The following is a 20,850-nucleotide window of genomic DNA, read 5'->3' as shown; positions in this document are numbered from 1 at the left end:
ATTTCACTATGCCTACCAGCTATATCATGATTAGCATGCTAGAAGACAGATTCTAGCAAATCACTAGAAAGCTAGTGATTAACTGTCTCCATGCATTAATGTGTAACGCACATTACAAAAGTCTAACAGCATTACTTTCCGGACCTTTCCCCCTGCAGCAACCACCAAACATACAATCAGCTACTAGCTACTGATTTGGAGCACACTTGGTCCAGCAGTTGCCCAGAGTATGTCCAGATCCCTCTTCATGCAGGCTGAATACAGGTAGAACTCAATGTCCCACCTCTTCTTCCTTCAAAAACTCACCAATATCTCCAAGGTGGACAAGGCAGTGCTGGCAGATGTAAGAGCAGGAGCTAGATTGCGGCTTCACTATGGCGCTGGTGTGCGTCTGTTTATTGCTAATGATTCCCAGCTGGGAAGACTTTACACGACATGGCAAGTCTACATTAAAAACTGTGCACAATTCCTGTAATAACTAGAAAAACAGGTCTAGTTTAGTACCAGCTAGAGACAGTAATCAGAAAAGCACTGAAACAATTGACAAAACTAACAGAGCATCACTCGGAGGCACAGATTAGCTAAACATATTTGAAGTGAACAAGCCTAGGTTACTGAAAGGGAGACTTTAAATTACATTCTCCATACGGAAGTCATTGAGCTCCATTTTTCTGCCCAGAATCATGAAGGGAAGTTTTACTTCTCTTCTGTAAAAAAGAGCTGTGCATCCCAAACCGGTAAGCAACTCAATTCTCATGATACTTAAATTACCAAGCATGCATCAGTGGAGATTGACTATCAGAGGTCTACAAATCTTGTTGGGTTTTGTGATTTTGTTTATTTTGTTGGGGATTTTTTTTTTTTGTTTGGGGTTTTGATGCTGTTTTTTAAGTAGGACACTCAAGAGGACCACAGTCTTTTTTACACCTTGATGAAGTGACACCATTCTCTGAAAAGAATAGAAAGGAATGCCACTCATTCTCTGAAGGAGCTTGTTCCAACATAAGAAACAGCACTACCCTGACTTAAAATTTAGAGAGAAGCCAGAACAAAACCAAGTTTGTAGGCAATGCAAGGGGATAGTGGCTAACAGCTCAGTGGCTGAGTTGTCAGTAAATATTTGTCCTAAGCTAACAGTGAGACTCTTTCAAAGAACAAGGCATCAGTTACTTGATCAAATATCTCAAAAGCTGATTGAATGAAAACCTGAACTTTGCCATTCTAATTAGTGCTTTTGAAGTTTTTCCTAATGGACTACAGCAAATAATCTGGAAAGTAACAGTAACCACGTAGCAATGAAAAGTGTTTGTTATACTGTGTTACAGGGTTAAAAATGCAACTAAGAATTGACAGACTTTCTCCCAGCCAGGAACATACTCAGTCTCCAAATAAAACAGACCTGCGGCAGAGCTCCACTTCCAGATAAAGGCATAAGGAAAGCCGAGGGCTGACAGAGATGCATACTCTGTCAACGGCTAAACATGCAATGCGGTGCTTTTGCTTGCTGCAGAAGAAGGTTTGCGTTACACTTCCCTTCCCTTTTGCTCTTTTATACAGTAGATAAAAATCCCCAAATGCAAGGGATCTCACAGCTGAAAGCTGGATAAAAGAGATAAACTTGACATCTTCCGAACATGCTGAATTAGAATTCATGCTCTCTTTCAAAGATGTCATTTACACACACCTCACAGTTGGAGAGCAGGTATCTTGTCCGAGCAAAATCTTTAGACTAAAAATGGGACGATTAACATCACAGCAAACAGAGAAAGACGACCCAGTCTGTGGTGTCATACACAAAAAGAGCAAAAGTCCCTGATACACTTCAGGGAAGAACAAGGCTTTTGCAAGACAAATGGTGGAGATGGTAGAAAACCCTTGGCAACCATGCCACAGTCTGTCAAACTGGTTGCTTCAAATAAGCAGCTTTCCAAAAAACAATGCTGGGGGGGGGGGGGGGGGGGGGGCAGGCGGGAAGATAATCACGCAGATCCTGGAAGAAAAGCTGGGGTTGCCTTGCAGATGTTCAGAATCAAACTAGGATTGATACAGTAAGAATGAGCTACTGTGCATGTTGTAACCTGAAGACTGTGCAAACTAGCCATGACAGAAAGTCTATTCAGACCACTACTTGAGATAAAGGATTTAGCAGTGACAATGTTGCTGAAGCATACACCAAAGGAGGGGAAAAAAAGGAAAGAAAGGCAAGTTATCTTTAAGGCCATTATCACACACCGACTCTTATTATCCATAATCTACGAGCTGAAATCTAACACTGGAAAGAGTGTATGTAAGAGGGCAAAAAAACGGGCAGTAAGGAATAAATACATGAATAGGAATCACACCCCTTTTGCAATTAAATGAAAACCTTGCAAAAGATATTTAGTGCAAGACCACTCACCTATACAGCTTTGCTTAAGGTGAAAAAAAGCTCCTGTAACTGAAGTTAGCAATTCTAAACAATCGTTGACAAAAATATAGAATTAAGACTGAAGATGTGCTTGTAAGCCTGGGAGTCTTGATCAAAAAACAGCAAGACATTATATGTTGTAAATGCCACATAATATTCTTGGGCACAACCACCCTACTTAAATGCACAACCGTGGTGGGCAGTAAATTAGGTATTATTCAGAAAAAAGCTGTATTCCAATATGTATGTAGAAAGTATATAGACAGTTCTTGGAAAACATTAACTCAATGCTCACCATTGGTGTTAGGAGTTACAAGGAAGGGACACAGAACAAAGTACAAAACATTAAGGCATCCTACACATCCTCAGTGCATCTCCATTTTGGAATTCACTCTGTTCTGGAATAACTGGAGCCCAGAACAAAACCGATTATCTTTGCTTATCCTTCGTTATATAAGGGAAGTACCACGTTTTTCAAAATGAAGAGGAATTATGACAATGGCCCACAAATTCATGCATAATAATAAGAAGGTGAATGGGAATTTTTAGAGAAACAGCAGAAAAAAAGAACTAAGAGTATAATGAAATCATCAGTTAACATGTTTGTTGGGCTTGACTTTTTTTGTGTCATTGTTTCTCTCAGACATTACAACTAAAATACAGAATTCTTCACCACAGATCACTGCAGGGACCAGAGTAAATGGCTTCAAGAGGGACTGGAGAGTCAGTGAAGGCTAGACCTCCTAATAGCTAGATGACTCAGATACAAACTAGCTCAAGGCGGCAACATACCTACAGGCAGAAAGCAACAGACTAGAGCAAGGAAGTATCATTGTACATTTTCCCACTGCTTAATGTGCACTCTAAGCAGTCACAGCAGACTACTGCAAGAGACAAAATATGGGGCTAAATGGACCTTTGATCTTACCCAAAGCAGTGGGTTTTAGGCTTTAAAGCAGATTCTATTAGAAGGGAACTTAAACTGTTGCCATGTTTTTATGAAGCACCAAAAACAACTACCAGATTCACAGAAGTTTCAGATCAACTCAAGGCTGCAGCTGATGGAAAGAAAGCACATCACCAGCTTTGTAGACATGTTCTACTGAAAGCACTGGTGTTAGCAAGGTACACTGCTTGATCCAGAACAGCAACAGTTTCCTACACTAAGGGAAAAGAACAGATTTTCCCCACCTGAAACCAATTCTCCTGCCCTTCCTCAAAGAGATTAATCCTAGTTCTTCATGCTGGTATGGTATCAGAGCTCATCTCTCATGAGCAGTTGCTGGAGCGGCACAGGAGAACTCACCCACATGAAAGCAGCATAAGGCTGAAGCATCCTTGCTTACAGACTATGCAAATATACCACAGCCAACATATTTTTTGCAACTCACCTGTGTGTAGAAGCCACTAGCTGCCTCTAAGAACAGAGAAAGGTTCGCCTGAACTTCACTCCGATTTGGATTTGCTCTATTTTTCGCCTGACCCTGTAGTGTCGTGATCTGATTTTTAAAGGCATGATTCCAACTGAAAACAAAATAAGTGGTTTTTTTTTTTTTTACTCTGGAACTGTCAATGCAGATAGCATAAGCAACAGGAAAGAACTGTTTAGTTACATAGCATCAGACATGAAAATGAAGTATATTCCAATTCAGGCAACATTGAGATTACAAATAATGTTAAATACCTAAGAATTACCTTTCCCCACCTCTCATAACTAGAGAAACCAATCCTGATACCGTATAGCTAACACTGTAACAGCATTAGTATTTGCTTGTAATCGTTTTGTTTTAAGCAGCATAGTGCTCTCTTCTGAAAACAGGATGTGGGGTATAGAAAGTCCAGTTAAAAATCATTCAGCATCTGGAGGCATGGACAGGACAACTCAGCCAGCCTACTCATCTTGCTTCCCTCAGAGTGCTGGAAGAACCACACACCTCTCAACTAAACCTGTTACAACCCATCTTAAATAACAGGGAATGGACTCAGGGCATGAAGAAAACTCAGCAGGATCTTCCCCTGATACTGGGATGCTCATGGCACATTAAGAAAAGTTCTCTCTTGATATTCCTCCCTCTGCCCAGCCCTACCTCAGAGGGCTTAAAGTGAGGGTCTTTGGCAGCTACTCAACTCCTGTGAGACCCTGCTCAAAGCTCCAGGTGATTACGTCAGGCAAATTTCCTCCTTTCTGGAAACTCCAAACTTCGGCCCTTCCATGACAGCACAGAAGACTGATGTTTCTTTGCTCTCTCCATCTGGCTCACCAAAACCTGCTCCTGCATGACACAGCTGCTGCTAATTGCCAGAGGTAAAATACTAACCTATTGAATGCTCTTCATCTACTCTGCAGTGCATTCTCAAATTTCATCCACAGCACAGGTCTCATTTTAAAGAAAACAAGACAACCATTCCATAGGATACAATCGCTTTTCTGGAAGCCTCAGGGTTTCCTGCTCATCAGCCCAGATTACACATATATATATATAAACACAAATTTATTGAGGTACTTACAGGTCCTGCTCCACTTTTTTATCTAAAGCATATTCCAAATCCGTCACTAGCATTTTCTGATACAAGTCCTGTAGAGCCTGTCTGGACGTCCAGACTTCTGCTGGACCCAGCTTCGAATCTGAGCAACAAAAGAGAAAAAACAAAGACACAACAGTTTTTGCAATACTCAAACTTACGGAGTTATTCCAACTGATTTTTCACTTACCCACCAAAGGAAAGAACTTAGCACAGTGTAAGACACCCAATGCCAAACACCTGCTTTTATCGCAGATTCATCAGAATGATGAAATACAAGAACTACAGAGGGACTGGGAATTAACTGATCACTGATTAACTGATCAGTCTCCTACAACACCAGAATTAGACATGAGCAAAGTCAGCAGCTGTCAAGTTAGGAGAAAAAAAAAAAAAAAAAAAAAAAGAGAGAGACAGAAGGAGGTGATTCTCTGCAAGTCATTAAACTGCAGAACTTCTTGCCACTGGATGAATTAAGAAAAATTTCCAGAGTAGCCTGAAATAATTAGCAGAAAAGAAATCCATCAAGGGATGCTAAATAGGACAGTCCCTCAAGCCAATACTGTTGGTATTTAGGAGAACATTGTGGACAAGTACTACTGCACACTTGCCATTTTCTAACTCTTTAGTAGCCATCTGCTTTCCATCACCAAGGGTGAATGCAAACACTGCTCCCTGCTATCTCCAGTTACAGAGTCCAATTTCCCCTGCCTTGTAAAATCACCTCAGCTGGGGCTGTGGGAGCACAAGGGATGGGCCTCGTCCCCAAGAAACCACTCTGCTGATGGTGTAGCCACTCCTGCTGGGTCAGATGGATCTAGGCAGTTATAAGGTTCCTACGGGGACTACACCAACCTGCTATGTGTACTATGCCAAGGTGGTAAGCACAGCTGAGCATAGCTTCATTATGCAAGCTGCTTGTACTGCGTGGCTGATAGATTAATATAAAATATACATATTCCATAAACACATACAGCTTAAAACATAGCTGGTAGCATTTCATAGCATCTACAGGCTGCACTTTCATAACACATGTAGTAGCGTTCAGATCAACATTTCCATCACCCAGGTTTCTCAAAACCACCCAGATTCTTGCTAACCCCAAGTACAGCAGTTCCTGTGGTAGTCTGGACAGGAGTCTCTGGGAGAGGAGTAGGGGTGTGACCTCCATCTCCAAATGCTTTAAAACACCCAAAGTCAACTTTAAAAATACATGTATTTTAGATACAGGAGAGAGGGGCACAGTTGTTAAAATGCTATTTATTTATACACAGAGGACAAACCTTTAACATAACATCACACACTTTCCAGAGAATTCTTAGGAAAGATAAGCATAAGGAACACAAAAGGAAAACAAAACCAGGAATCAAGTATTACCAGCTAGATCAACTGCATAATAAAGGCAATTACCTGTCATGTCAGCCTTCAGGACTTCTGCCTGCCTGTAAGAAAGCAATAAAACAATAAATTAGAAGCAGACTGATCAAAATAATTGAATTACGCTAAAGCACATTCATGCAGCAGTGAGCGGAGAAAGTGGGGCCAGCTCTGTAGAGGCAGCCTACAACCTACACTGCTACAGTTTACCCCATGCAGTATGGATTTGAGCTACTGTTGTTTAACAGTAGGATTTCTTCTAATTCATACCATAACAAAAGTCAACTGTTCACTTTTCCCTGCTTAGCTTAAGTCTCTTTCAGAAAAAATATAAAGTAGAAAACCCTGACACTATATTTTAAGCTCTACCTGCCAGCAGTGTCCTGCCAATATTAGCGATACCTGCTTACCTGTAACTGGAAATTTGATAGTAACTCTAAGTTGTCACATGTGAAATGCAGTAGCCAACACACAGCAAAGCAAACTCCCATCAGTGCCTGTTAGCACACTGCTACAGCCCTCCTGCCCCTCCGTCCTGCACTAGCTTTCCTTAAGGAGAGACGATAAAAAGACTATGGCTTCCCCAATTTCCTCTCTTCCTTGCACTGCCTCCCTAAAGTCATGGTTTGATTAGATTTTCAAGAAGAAAGAACATACAGAAAGAATGGCAACTACAGGTGACCAACTACCACTCCTTCGCTGAACATCCTCTGCAAATCCCCACTGTTTGTGGAGGCTGGCAAACAGTTTCTCAAAGAGAGGAACATCAGGACACAGTCCTCATTAAATAAATATTTACAAATGGTCATCAATGGCTGGATGGAGCAGGCAATCAAGATGCTACAGTTAAGCACTGTGTCAGCGGTACATAAAACTTCAAGGGGCAGTGCTGCTGGCCTCTCTGATAAACACGGAATTAACACAGGGCAGGCAGAGGCACAAGGGACACAAGGCTGGCTGGTATGGCTAGGTTTTAGTGGAACATGTCCCTTTATTTTGCTACACTCAAATGTTTACATATATTTGCAAAGAGTGTAAGCTTTCCATACCAGACATGAAATCCTTCTAGCTTATGAAATACCCACTTCCACTTGCCTCCCTCAGCAAAAAAACTAGATGGAAGTCGCACTGTGACTAACATGAAAGTCAGATGCCAGCTTAGGAAAGAACGGAGAGCCAGGAGAAAGCACCACCTAATCCCTAAAGAAGCTTCAGAAACAAGCATATACTCTCTCCTGCCAATGTGAAGTTGTGGTGACTGTAAAAATAGTTTTTCAGGTTTTTCTGGGTTCTACCTACTGGCCACAAATTATAGGGAAGGTTTTGAGATCCACATCAGGATTAAAAAGATATCACAATAGTGCCAGCGCTTCACTAGGAAGATGTATACAGGTATGTCCCTTCATAAAAGTTCTATTTATTAAATGCAAGAATTATCTGTAGCAACTCAGCACAGTCACCATTGTACCATCCAAGAAGCAATGGGATGCTCCAAGGGCTCTAATTAAGTTAAGAATATCTTAACCGGTGCCAGAAGTAAATCTGTACATTCCTCACCTGCTTCATAAATTTAATCTATTTAAGATAACTTCTTTGAGTTTATTTCTTTCAAGAAGGTGTTAATTCATTTTTTCAACTCCTAACAACAGGGAACACTGGAAGAAGAGATAACCTATTATTACTGACAGAGAGACAAGCAAGGAAAATTGTAGATATTGTGTCATGAGAAAGCTGAAAGGCCAAGAAACATTTCTGCCTCTTCCACATGGAGGTAATGAAAGGCACCTTAGTGATGCTCTCCCCATCGCTGCAGCTAGCGGGATGGGAAAGAGCTGATCTTTTCCCCCACACAGCTAAGAACCCACTGCAGCTAGCAGGATGGGAAAGAGCTGATCTTTTCCCCCACACAGCTAAGAACCACCAAAAAGGATGGCAATCTCCTCTGCGTGCTGTGCCTCGGGAGCCTCTGCGACGCTGACCTGCAAGTCTAGTCAAGCACAAAGCTGAGCCAGTTCTGGGATGCTATGACTCGGCAGCTAGAAATGCCACTGCTCAGAAGGAAAAGCTGACTTGCTCAGGTGCTGAAGTCTCTCTTTTTTTAACGGCCAGCCAAGTTAATACAGTTTGGCTCGCACTTTAAACACCTGCCAGTTGTGCAAACTTTTTATCTGAGCTGAGAACACACTCTGTGTTGCCAAAGCCATGAATCCTACTGAGAGGCTCAGCCCAAGCGGACATGCAGTACTGCTCCAGCAAATTCTCCTCCAGGCAAAAAGGCTCTACCCTTTAAAAGCCAAGAACTGCTACTCTGAAAATTACTTGTGCAGAACTACCTTCCACTATGTTAAGCACTAATCTTTAAAGGGGGAAATACAAATAGCACCACTATAAAGTTCTATAAAGTTTTGACTAGCTGTTGCCTGGAGAATTTAGATGAAGAGAGCCTCAACCCCTACATATGTGCAACTGCTGACAGATGCTCTGTAAATGCATAGCCCTAACAATATCTCTGGACCTGAACTTTCACCAAAATGTTTTTTTTAAAACACCTTTTTTGGAAGACAATACTCACAGGCTTACAGAACAAGAGCCTTTAGTGCCAGTCTCTTCACTGGCTGTAAAGCAAACTGCCTTTTATGTTTTATAAGCTTGCAACGAGCTACACTAAGGTGATTATCACTGTTTTAATAAAATGTATAGAAGTTATTTCAATACTTCCTAGAGGCCAAAGGAATTAGTAAAGTATGTCTAGCATTAGCATGCTCTGTTTCTCATTTCCACCTAAAACCAACTTTTATTTAAAACAGCTGAATCTACCATGGCTAAGCCACAATAAGAGGGGGTAGCCTGGCTACCAAACTTGTTCTGCATCAGTGGCAAACTATTAGCATCTCAAGAGAAAAGATGCATTGCCTGTTCCTCGAACAGGCTTTACTGACGAGCTGATGCCAATGCTCAGAGAGTCCTAGGGGGCACAAATCAGAGTTCACTGATAACGGCAAGAGTTCCTGACCATGCAAATGGCTCCTTGTATTGTCAAGCATCTTTTAACAAGCTTTTTTTGTCCATATATTTTCTTGCACTGCCTCATATTGAATTTGCATTAGAATGACTCATTCTGGTGCAAAAATACGTTGCCTGCCAGCAGACCTGGTACAACTTGCTTACGCATTCTATCATTTCAAGAATATTCTCTGCCTCCTTGCCCAGTTGGCCTCAGCCATTCAGTCTTCAAGTCAGGTTTCCCCAAGTTTATTGGTCCAAAGCCAAATAAGCACAAACCATAGTTCAAAAAATCTTATTTCAAGCATCAGTGTTAGATGACATAGCATTGTGATAACTGTTCTTTGTAATTTCCTAACCAAATATAAATTCAGCCCATGCTTTAGTTCAACTCAAAATTCAAATACAAAAGCCTTCAACTCAATTCAGTAAAATAGTTTGACAGCCAAACAAATTTTCATTTTATGCAAATACTTGAAAAGCTTCAGAACTTTAAAAGACAGTAGTGAGGACCTTCTTTTGATGTTACAAATGCATAATATATATTAAAATTTAAGTACCCACAGATGGCAAAGGAAACTTTTCTCCTCTTAAGAACCCGGCCGTATATAAAGTCCAGTTTTGCTGCAACTCAGGGGAACTCAGACACTACATTTAGCTTGGAATGAATCACCGGATTTAGCAAAGGAAGGTAAGACAGACACATTTCATTTTTCTATTTTCAAGTTTTCACCATTCTTGATCAATTTAGTCTTCCCTAAGCAGAAAAAGAAACCAAGTTGTTCCCCTTCAGCTGATAAACACTACAGAAGCCCCACAAATATAGGGATGATTCTCCCACACACATTTTAGTGTTTAAACCATCATGTTGAGAGCCTGAAAGGTATATCGACAGATCATGTAGTAGCCCTTACACTTTCATACTAGGATGGGTTGCTTAATTTGCTCTTAAAATCCTACCAGAAAAGATCATACAACCTCCCTGGTTAACTATTCTATTGCTCAGTGATAGTCCAGAAGTTTTTTCTGAAACACCAACCTAAGGCCCCGCTGCTGCAAACCAAGTCCTCTCCGCAGCACACCCAGCTGCCACGCAGAGCTCCTGATCACCGCTTTTGTCTAACAGCCACTTGGAAAACCAAAGACTTAAATGCATACTCTGAACAACCAGTTCTCTCTTCCAGGCTAAAATGTCAACCTTCATAAATCAAGTTTTCTAATCCTCTTATTGCCACCCGATTTCAAACTCCATTCATGTACCACTAAACAAAAGGATCTATTTTACTGTTTCCCCCAAAACATCTCATCTCTGTTTCAATACATATCAGTTCTGTTATAATTCAAAGCATGCATAACAACAAATTTTCAGTTCTGCGTACACCACGCTGCATTTGTAAGAGGGTAATATCAGTTGTACATAAGCACAGTTTTGCTAACAAGCTTCATTATCAAGCACAGAAAAGCAAATAAAATTAAGCCCACGTTTTCAACGCAGGAGTCTTGTGTTACCCAGCTAACACCCGCTGTTTCTGAAAGTCCAACAGGTCAAAGTCAAGCCTCACTTACACCACACTCCTCATTTATGCAGTGAGGATGAGCTAGGCATGACCTGCTATGGCACGACAAGTTCTACAAAAAACGTGGAAAAAACACCACCTCACAAAAAAAAAAAAAAAAAATCAACAAAAAAAACCCTACACCAAAAACCACCCCACTGAACACAACACTCCGCTTTCCATCATGTCTAAAGGGGAACTCCACTCGGTTTTCCCCTGGCAGCCCTGAAGCATCAGCAGCTGTATCAGTTCCCTTATCAAATCTCAGTAACACAAACCCCCTGATAAGGAATTGACGATTTTCAGTACTAGAATGGGTAATGAGTCCAGGCAGCTGGGCTTATAAAAGCAATCAGAATCCAAATTAAAACCATATTAAATGGTCAGGGTAGTTTCACTCCAAGCAGGAATTTATATGCCTGCACTTCTCTTCCCCGGAGGTACATGCAGAAATTGTACTGCAATGAAAAGTGCCCACAGCCTAGCAAGCCTTAGCAGGAGGTGATTGATTCAAAGGCTTATCAAGGGCACTGCCAGAAAGTTTTCCTTCTTCTGAAACTGAATAAGAAGATATAGAACATATATAAAATAAAAGTAGGAAATCTTTCATTTTGCGTAGGGAAGGTAAATTTTCCATGCTAGCATACTAAAAAGAAAGTCAAATACTCTTAACACTTAAAACAAACTAATATTCTATTTTAATTATTCCAATACATAGCAAGGCTCACACCCAGAAGGAACTCCAAAGCAACATCCAGCAACTAATATTTTACATTTTCCTCAAAGTAACAGTTAACTTCAACAAAAATTTATAATGGCCTCAGTGGGTTTCTTGTTCGTATTTAAGCATACCCATGCTGATCCAGGGCAGGGGAAAGCAGTAGAAAAGACTAACAGCACAGGCACTGAATATTCTACAGCAGATTTAGGGAAGAGTTGGTTTGCTCAGAAGCCCCTAAACACTGTACCCAAGAGAGCATTCACATCTGGAGTTCAGCACTGAGCAAAAATTACTGTCTGATATAAATGACTGACAGTTTTATGGGAAATAAGCATTCTTCCTTCCACTCCTAAGAGTAACCACTAACACTTGCTAAAATATAAAGCTTTATTAGCAGTTTTTAAAGACTCACTGGGCACTAATCCTTTACAGCTGGTACGCTTTGCTAAAGGTTAGATTTTGAAAGATACAGAAATAACTCTGACTTCCCTGAACTATTTTGTAGACAGCAACTGTATCTCTAACTACAACTCTCAAAGGAAAATATTTTCATACCAATCTTAGGATTGTGCACAAACCTAGATTTTTATACCTGAGTAACAGTAACAGGGAACTTCCAGTTAAACTTCATCTTTGATATTTTCTTCACCTATTAATTCAATATCACCTGAATATAACAGGCTTCAGACAGCCGCTCCAGTTAACAGCCTGACACATCCTTTTCCTGAAAGGGTATCTGGATGGAGTCAGGATTGTGCTGCAGTATAGGGAGTCCGATATAGATTTTACTTGTGTATAGACTTTACCTACTCACTTGTGCATCAGATATGTACTGTTTAACAACTTTTTTTAAGCAGCTTTATCTTTATTGAACAAGTTCTTAATGTTCCAAACTTGCAAGTGTTGCCATCTAATTCAAATTACCGTAGTTTTTTCATAAAGTGCTGAAACCACTTGCTTCAGAGCAGGCAGGTTTTGGTGATGTCAGCTCTTAATGACGTAGCAAGAGATCTTCGGGCTGTGAGTCATCGAGTTAAATGCTCCATGTGCCTTTGACACTGAAAGGACACTCTTCACAGACATGGCAATGAAAAACATCTTCAACAGTACTGCTTTATTGTCAATTTTATGTGCTAACTAGTTTAAAACCTATTATTCCTGTTAAAGGCAGCTGAAGCCAGTGTACAGCTAATTTCTTTGACCAGTGGCTTTATCAGATTATAGCTGTAGATCAAAGCCACATGAACAATTAATTCAGCATCAGTGTAACTGTGCAAGTAAAAAAAACATCTCTGCAAACAGATGCTAAAGCAAGGCACTCACCACCTGAATCCAAACCCTCTCCACAGGGAATCCTGCTCTATTACCTTCTTGTTCCCACCTCAGCTGAGAAGAATGGTGAGAAACGGGGGACACAGAATAGGATTATTTTTTTAATCCCACCTTCCCCCTTTCTCCTAGTCCAGGCTCTATTAGAAGCAAGTCATAATAATCATCCTCAAAAAGCAACCACCAAAAGCAATCCTTTCCAAGTTTGATCAGAAATGACAATCCTCCTCCCTGGATAAGAGTAAAACTACCCTCGCAGTCAGCTTCATTCAAACTCATTTTATTTCCTCCAATTTACTTGAAGTCAGTTCCTTTGCCTCAAGATGTGCCCAAAGGTAAAAGCTACCCTAAGGGAAGTTTATATGTGCTTACTCCCCGATTTAACCTACAGGGAGGGAAAAACAAGTCTCCTACCCTGCTCAGGCTTCTAGTGTTCAACTGTCTCCACCGAAGTCGCCACACTCACTCTCATTACAGCCTAGAGCTCACATAAAGCACAGGAGCGAGCCTGAGCCTTGTTAGAAGAGCAGTGCTGCAAAAGTGAGCCTCAGAAATGGGATCCTGTCCCTATAGGCTGTCATTCAGGATCAGCAATATGCCTGTGTCTATTCCATAGAGTTCTAAAATTTAAGTCAGGAGAGTAACGTGCAAACTAAATACCCAACAATCTGTATTCAATTCAAACAAAAATAGCTTGGAATAAATGTACAGTTTTAAGACTAGCTCAGGAAAGCTCAGCTGTGTTTTCCATAGTCGCTGCTTTGTAAAGATATTTTAAAAATACTATGCTGTTCTTCAACTTTCCATCTTGACCTACTACTTATCTGGAATTTTACTGGAGCCATAAGGGAGAAAACTAACCTCTGAATGGAAGTTGCCCATGAAAGAAAAGCACAAGAACTCCAATCACCTTTACTTTGTTTACCTTCCAGAAGCTGACAGCGTAGCTCCGCAGGTAACCCTGACTGTTTTCAGTATAGAAAAATGAAGAGCAAATATGCAAATATGTGTGGCACTTCAAGACACGGATATCTTTTCATATTTTAAGGAATACCTTTAAGTGAAAGTTTCTAATAGGAAACAGTCAACAGATGAATACACTTACGGAATACTCTGTTTCCTTATCAGCATCCGTACAGTAACACATCTACTGCATGGTCTAACAACACATCAGCTTTGCAGCTGACCTGAGAACAAGTCAATGGCAAAATGTTTAACATAGAATATATAATCTTTCTGTGTATCTCCTTAAACTTTGCACTATCCATTGGTCAAGATAGTTTTTGAAAACTAAAGCAATCTTAAAGGTGTGAAAGCACAAAAAGTTCTTCAAGATTGCCTTGCAATCCACTCAACCATTGACAGCCAGCTCCCTTAAAAATCTACAGATTTTGGAGAGAAAAATCAAAAAGCTCTGCTCACTCACTACCCACAATGAGGAACTTTTGGTAAGCACACAGAACAGTTATTACTTCTTATGACTATGGTGCTAAGCAGGATGTGAGAGGTTTGCATCTGAACTACCTTACTTCCCATGGTAATTCCCACAAGGTTTTGAGACCAAGCAAGGAAAAGCAATAGAATTACCTTCTGAACAAACAAACAAAAAAATTCCAAACAACAACAACAGCCCCCCCCAACAAAATATGCCCTTGTAATATTACTATCTTTGCTCTTTCAATTCTGCCCTGATTTAGAGTGCACACAATACCAGGTTTCGGTTGTGATAAATACATTGTAACACTAGTACTCATTTGTTATATTACAGTTCTTGACTTGATAAAATCTTCACTTGTGTTAAGAGCTGGAAACTGCAAAAAAAAGTGTTAAAATAAGTGAACATTATTTAACTTCTTTTAACAGCTTTTGCATTATGAAAACCATGTCCAGAATTACGGAAAATGCGGAAATCAGATCATCGAGATCAGATTCAGATGGATATCATCACATCAGTTTCAGAAGTTATGCTATTTAAGTCAGCCTTGCAGCAGCCAGATCAGCTAAGGTCAGGCAGCAGATGCCAACCCTCCCTGGACATTGTATGAGATCCCCCAGGCAAGTGTACATTATTCAGTTCAAAGGCTGGTACTTACACAGTCAATTTAGTGACATACTCTTGCAACACAGATAAAATATGCCCTCTCGCCTGTCTGTGGAGCTGGAGAGCAGAGCACCTGCAGCTAGGAGTTAGTTACAAAGGTGACATACATTTCCCTTTGGGAAGTCCACCCCACTTTGCATGAAGAGAGCAATATTTGTAACCCTGTAAGTCCTGACTTTCAGCTCTAGCAGTTTCCTGCTGCCTCTAGCCTCCACTTATAGCTTGGGATATAAAATTGAGATCTTGCTGATCTTCACTGTTTTCTATGGACCCCTTTCTTCTCAATCCCCGACTCTGAAATTACCCCTTGCCCAGCAGCAAACACTGATCCTTACGCTCAGTCAAGCTGAAAATGACTCACATGTATGGAGGAAGGAATTACCATTAAAGAGGACTCAGTTATTGGGATTTCAAGATACTGTCTTCCCTGCTGAGCAGCAGATGGAGAAAGAGCAAATATATTACACATTGCCAGAGGTAGTAAAAATAAAGCGCAAGTAACCTGTCATACTGTGCTTGTAGCAAGTTAACTACGATAGATACAGGGGAGTTCGGCATTTTGAACATGTGCTTTCCAAGCACTAACACTGAGATCTATGCCCAGATAGTCAAGACCTTCAGAAACACAGGGCCTAAAGCAAAATTATTGATATTTAAATTATTCATTGCAGTCATTCAACAATTGTATGAAGCTGGTTTTTGCCCAACCCCATTCATTTTATAAACTCACAATTATGTAAACATCACACAAAACACATATCTATGCACAAATGTGACATACCCAGAAGTTTTAAAATAGCTTTTAATAATTAAGAGATTTTTTCACTCTGGAAGGACACTGCATGGTTTAGGCAAGCTATGACAAATAACACTCAGATTACATCTGAGTATGATCCTAATTGCAAGCTGCATCTTGGAAATTATTTTAAATTCTCCATCTTGAAACTAAATGCAAGCCACACTCTGAAAGCACAGCAATGGCACGAAGGCTCAGCACCAGTCAGGGAGAATTATATCGGCCATTTATGATAATTAAATGGGTACTCAGTGCATCATTGCCAAGAGACCAAGAGTCTCATTAGCTGCTCCCCATTCTCCGTCAGAAACACATAAGCAACACTGTTCTGAAACATACTTACTTTTCAACTAGAGAATATTCAAAGAATTATTTTCCCAAAAAAAGTATGGAAATAAGAAAGAGAGGTGGAATCCTCTACCACCACAGGTTTAATGCAGCTCTATCAAATACAGTAATTTCTAATGGAAAAAAAAAAACAAACACCAAAAAACCACAATCATTAAATTATCACCTCAAACCACACAACCAGCAATATTCACCACATATTTCAGCAAAAGTATAAACATGACACAAGGTACCAAGGATACCTGTTTGAGCTGCATGGAGCTACGGGAAGGAGGGTTTGTTACTGAACCTCAGACTCAGCTTCTGGTTTATCAACACACAACTGTCCCGTAGTCCTCTGCTCTTGGTTCTCCTCAGTTTGCGAGCATCTCACCCAGATGGGCTGTCCACCACAAAACCCAAGAGTCCACCACCAAAACCCACGTACTCCTGGAATATGTAAAAGTTACTCTCCTGTCTGTGTTCAGTTGAAGGAGAAACCTATGATCAATCCAACCAGCTCAGATCCAGCAAATTTTATTAGCTGACAAGGAGTGAAGCAGCATGGATGCACTACTACGAGAACTACTCCTCTCCAGGAAGGGCGTAGCTTGAAGCTTTTGAGCCCTGTTGAACACAAATTGGTCCTGAGGAAAAGCAACCTGGCTCAAGTGGTGCAGCTCACTCGGCCGAAACCAGCTGATCTCCGCAGCTCTGCTTGCAGCAGGTCCAAACTGCCTTCGAACAGAGCTGCCACCAAGGCAGCCACTGCACTGCGGAGCACTCTCAGGTACTGCCAGTTAACCAGTTACCTACCTTTCCCATTTAAAAAACTAATGAATTGGTTAGGGGCAAGTGTTTGAACAAATTTCTAACTTCCAAGGTTAATCCTGCTTTTAGGGATTAAACTTTTTTATAAAAATAATTTTATTTCAAATTTAAATCTCAATACCTTAGCTGCAGAACTAAAAAGGACTGTGCCTTAGAAGAAGTTCACACAATGTTCAGCCAACTACAGATCAGTATCTGCTTTAGGAATCATGTATGGAAAATTTTTTGGGTTTAGCACATCTTTATTGAACATAAACCCAACTGCAGTTTTCCAGACTACAGTCTCCCTTTCAATAGTCAGACCAGATTGTTCATTACATTCATTTTACTTTCTGCAATGGCTGAGGAACAGACTCCATAGCAATAGACTAACACATCTGGCCTGAAGATCAAATCTTGAGGCTGGAAAAGACCTCAAAAGATTATGTAGCCCATTCCCTCCCCCTGATGTTATTCCTGACAATCATTTGCAATGCTTGTTTTTTAAGTCCTCCAGAGGCAGATACCTCCATACCCCAAAGCAGCCTATCCCAGCCACCTTGCTAAACCATTTCCACATGGCACTATGTCTTGCCTTAAAGAATCACAGTATGCCTTGGGTTCACCCACTCTGGCTCCTTCCTCCCACCAAATCCCTTAGCAAACATCACCAGCCTCGCTCAGTGCACCACTACCTTCATAAGGTGAAGACACAGGGACTGTCCTCACCTGGTTAGACTGAGAAGGCATTTTCTGAATCTTTGCTGCACATTAAGCAAGAATGGATGATGCCGGGAAAAGATTCAGCATGTGACTACACAATTACTGATTATTAACTTAAAACTTGTGCATTACTCAGGTTGCACAAGCCAACTCAGCCCTGGCATTTCACTTTGCAACCACAATAGCTTGGATCTCATCATCAAATGCTTTGTATAGTATACCAGCATGTCCAAAACAAATTTTAAAATAGAATAATTTTGGCACTGTATTTCAGCATTTGACAATAAAGCATGGAAACTACGTGAATCATGCTGCTCTAACCCCAAAATCTGAAATCCATATGTTCAACAGCATTTTCAACCATACAAATAAAATTTCCTGGAGCTGAATCTTTAAAGGCCCAAAGATCTTCTTGTCTTTCTGATCTGTCATTCCTAAAGACAAGACAAGACACTCTTGGGCCACGTCACTTAACAATTCAGCACAGCAGTTTCTAGTTTTGGAGTCCTCCAAGAACTGTTTCAGAAATTAATAGAATCAGTTATACATGATAGAAAATACATTTTTTATAACCATCTTTAATGCAAAGTGTACAGCATTTTACCTGATTTTGAAAGAGCATCCCAAATTCTGACTAAATAATGTAATGTTACAGGTAGACAGATCACTTTTTTTAGTGTTCACTTCTGCCTAGCTGTCTATAATGGAAGCTACCAAAATAGTCTGTACTTGCACAAGCAGCATCAGCAAGCATTTTACACCTTCATTAGAAAGATACTGGAAACGTCTTTCTGGATAGTTTCAAGCTTTAGACGTTATTTTACTCCTTGATATCAAAACCAGGAGAAGATGAGTACTTCAGCTGAAGCTGGACTGTACACCCAGCAAGACACAATCCCCTACAACTGTCTTCGCCCCAAGCCCCATAACTCCTACAGTTTACCTCAAAACAAAATCTCTAAAATGAAACAGTCAGGCTATGTTCAAACTGGGTGGAGAAACTCCTAGAAGTTCATGCCCTAGCATAAGCTATACAACCTACTCCTAAATTAAGGCCTTCTGTATTAATTCAAATGAATGTTGACAATGCATATTAGGCATTTTACCACGTCTTTTCTAGTTAAAGATTTCACATATATGTTCAAATTTATGCATATTAATGGTATTAAGACAAACTGAAACACCTTCTAGATTTTTACTGCAAGTTTACTCTGCATCTTTTAATAATTTAATTTATAATCATTAACCCATGTAGAAAGCTCACCTTTTTCTCCATATTGAAGTAACATTTCCTCTATTTTACTAGTAACTGCAGCAGGATGTTGGAGCTCTAAGAGCTGCTACAGTTTTCATGTTTTTATACATTCAGTGGATTTTTCTTTAGTATTAAAAAATGTGGCTTAAATCCTTTAGACACTATTCTTATTGCCATTCACAAAAAACAGACCCACTAGCATATTGGCTTTTTCCAGGGAATAGTTGGCTAGATCAAGCCTCTACACTCAGAAATTTTGTCACAGCGTTGTCCTCGACAAGTATTTACACTACTTCAAGACAGACAACTAGCACCTATTCAACAGACAAAAATCTTGTCCCATCCTTCTTTCTCCCCCTCTTCACAGCTACAGATGATTAGCATTTCTACTTTAAGTTGTTATTATTAGGCTAGTCTGGAAAAGCTACCCTGAAGACCCCTCTTAATGGCTCAAGTGTACCTCAAATTAAGAGCACAAACGCTCAAAGGCACTGCCAAAATCAGTACTGACTGCAGAAGGAACTGAAGCTGGAGGCTGTCAAAGGTTCCTTGCCGGCTACAGGAAACCCTGGTTTAAAAAAAGATTATCACAGTCGCAGCTGTTTGACACAGCAATATCCACATGCTTTCTTCAAATCACAGTGAGACTAAGACAGGACATGGCAAAGCAAATACCAGGAGACTTTCATTGCAACAGAAAGTACAGTAGCAGAATTTATAGGCTTATCATAAAACAGAGGGGAAAAAATAGTCTTCCCAACAGATTTATTGAAAATTCCTTTCCTTCTATTCCTGACAACACCTGTAAGGAAGTCAAACTGTGATAAATAATGTAGCACAGACCACTGGGGAGTCCAGGGGGCCCTAGAACAGGCTGGCTGCAAACAAACTGCCCTTTGCTGTAGCCTGATAAAATAGGAACAACTATCAAGGCCTCATTAAATCAAAGCACCAAGAACGCCAAAGTCAGTCTTGAATAAAGATTCTTGATGCCCAAAAGATCTGTTTTACTGCATCCAAACAAAAGGTCTAATCTCTGCCTAAGGTTCTATAAAGTAATTCAAGAAATTTTCCCCAAGTTCATTTAGCAGAATCAATCTTAAACGTTTCACTGGAAATAAATTCAGAATTAATTTCTCACTTCGTAACAGCTAGAGAGCAGCTCTCTGAGATAATTCAGCCATACGACAAGTGGGGCCTGCAGACTCAAAACAGACAATGCTTCAGAGGGCGGGGAGAGGAAATAAAATAAAAATCGGCTTACACATACCAATATTAGATGAGGCAGAAAACTGTTCAATAGGGCTAAGCACTAGAGGATACTTGCAACACCACAGACAATGAAATTAAAATATGAGAAATAGACTGCTGATGTATTAGAGACATCATAAGTACTTTCAGAAAAATGACATTTCTTTTCCCTAAAGGTGGAAGAGAAAATTAACTCTAGCAGGACTCCGAAGTACCTCAAGGGTATCTCTGATTTGAGTCCCATCAGTGAAATTCAGTCTGTCGCCCACGGCTGTGTAACAATCCCAAGAGACTCCTCAGCCTTCTGGTTCCTTATGATAATCCCTTGAGTGCAGAAGCCAGTGTGAATAATCCGAGAAAAGTCCTACTGGAATACAGAAAGAAGAGAAAGCAGGCCTAATGTTACTCAAAAAGCTCTTATTCCACCCCAACTCACAGCATTACATTGATCTGAACAGGTAGCTGCTGATTTATCTCAGAAGAATTGAAATACACAGCATCAGAACACTGCTTAAGCCATTTCCCCTTTGTTGTTGTCTAGGAAGTCCCCAAGCTTACAAACAAAAGTTCTTCTTAAACTCAAATGGGAAGAAAAGCTGTGGCCAGACAAGTCTAGAAACACGGCCTAAAGGCAGGACTCAGAGCACAGCTGCACAAGTGGAAGCTGGTGA

General features: G+C 40.4%; 1 protein-coding gene across 5 annotated transcripts in view; it reads right to left on the bottom strand.

The window, feature by feature from the left end:
• The window catches only part of SMG7 (SMG7 nonsense mediated mRNA decay factor), a 55,788-nt gene that overhangs the window by 26,481 nt on the left and 8,457 nt on the right, over window positions 1-20,850 (bottom strand). For 4 of the 5 annotated variants that reach the window (XM_030032821.2, XM_041127768.1, XM_030032826.2 and 1 more), the window contains 4 exons: window positions 6,341-6,372; window positions 4,916-5,033; window positions 3,799-3,931; window positions 307-478 (listed from right to left, as the gene is read on the bottom strand). In XM_030032821.2, coding sequence (XP_029888681.1) covers window positions 307-478; window positions 3,799-3,931; window positions 4,916-5,033; window positions 6,341-6,372 — 455 coding nt within the window. Of the gene's footprint in view, window positions 1-306; window positions 479-3,798; window positions 3,932-4,915; window positions 5,034-6,340; window positions 6,373-20,394; window positions 20,547-20,850 lie in introns of those variants that run through there. The other variant, XM_030032823.2, reaches the window with a different exon arrangement.

The sequence above is a fragment of the Aquila chrysaetos genome, chromosome 12 (genome assembly GCF_900496995.4).
Source record: "Aquila chrysaetos chrysaetos chromosome 12, bAquChr1.4, whole genome shotgun sequence".
Taxonomy (NCBI): domain Eukaryota; kingdom Metazoa; phylum Chordata; class Aves; order Accipitriformes; family Accipitridae; genus Aquila; species Aquila chrysaetos.
Note: the sequence above shows the minus strand (reverse complement) of the source record. Positions and strands in the feature narration are given on the sequence as shown.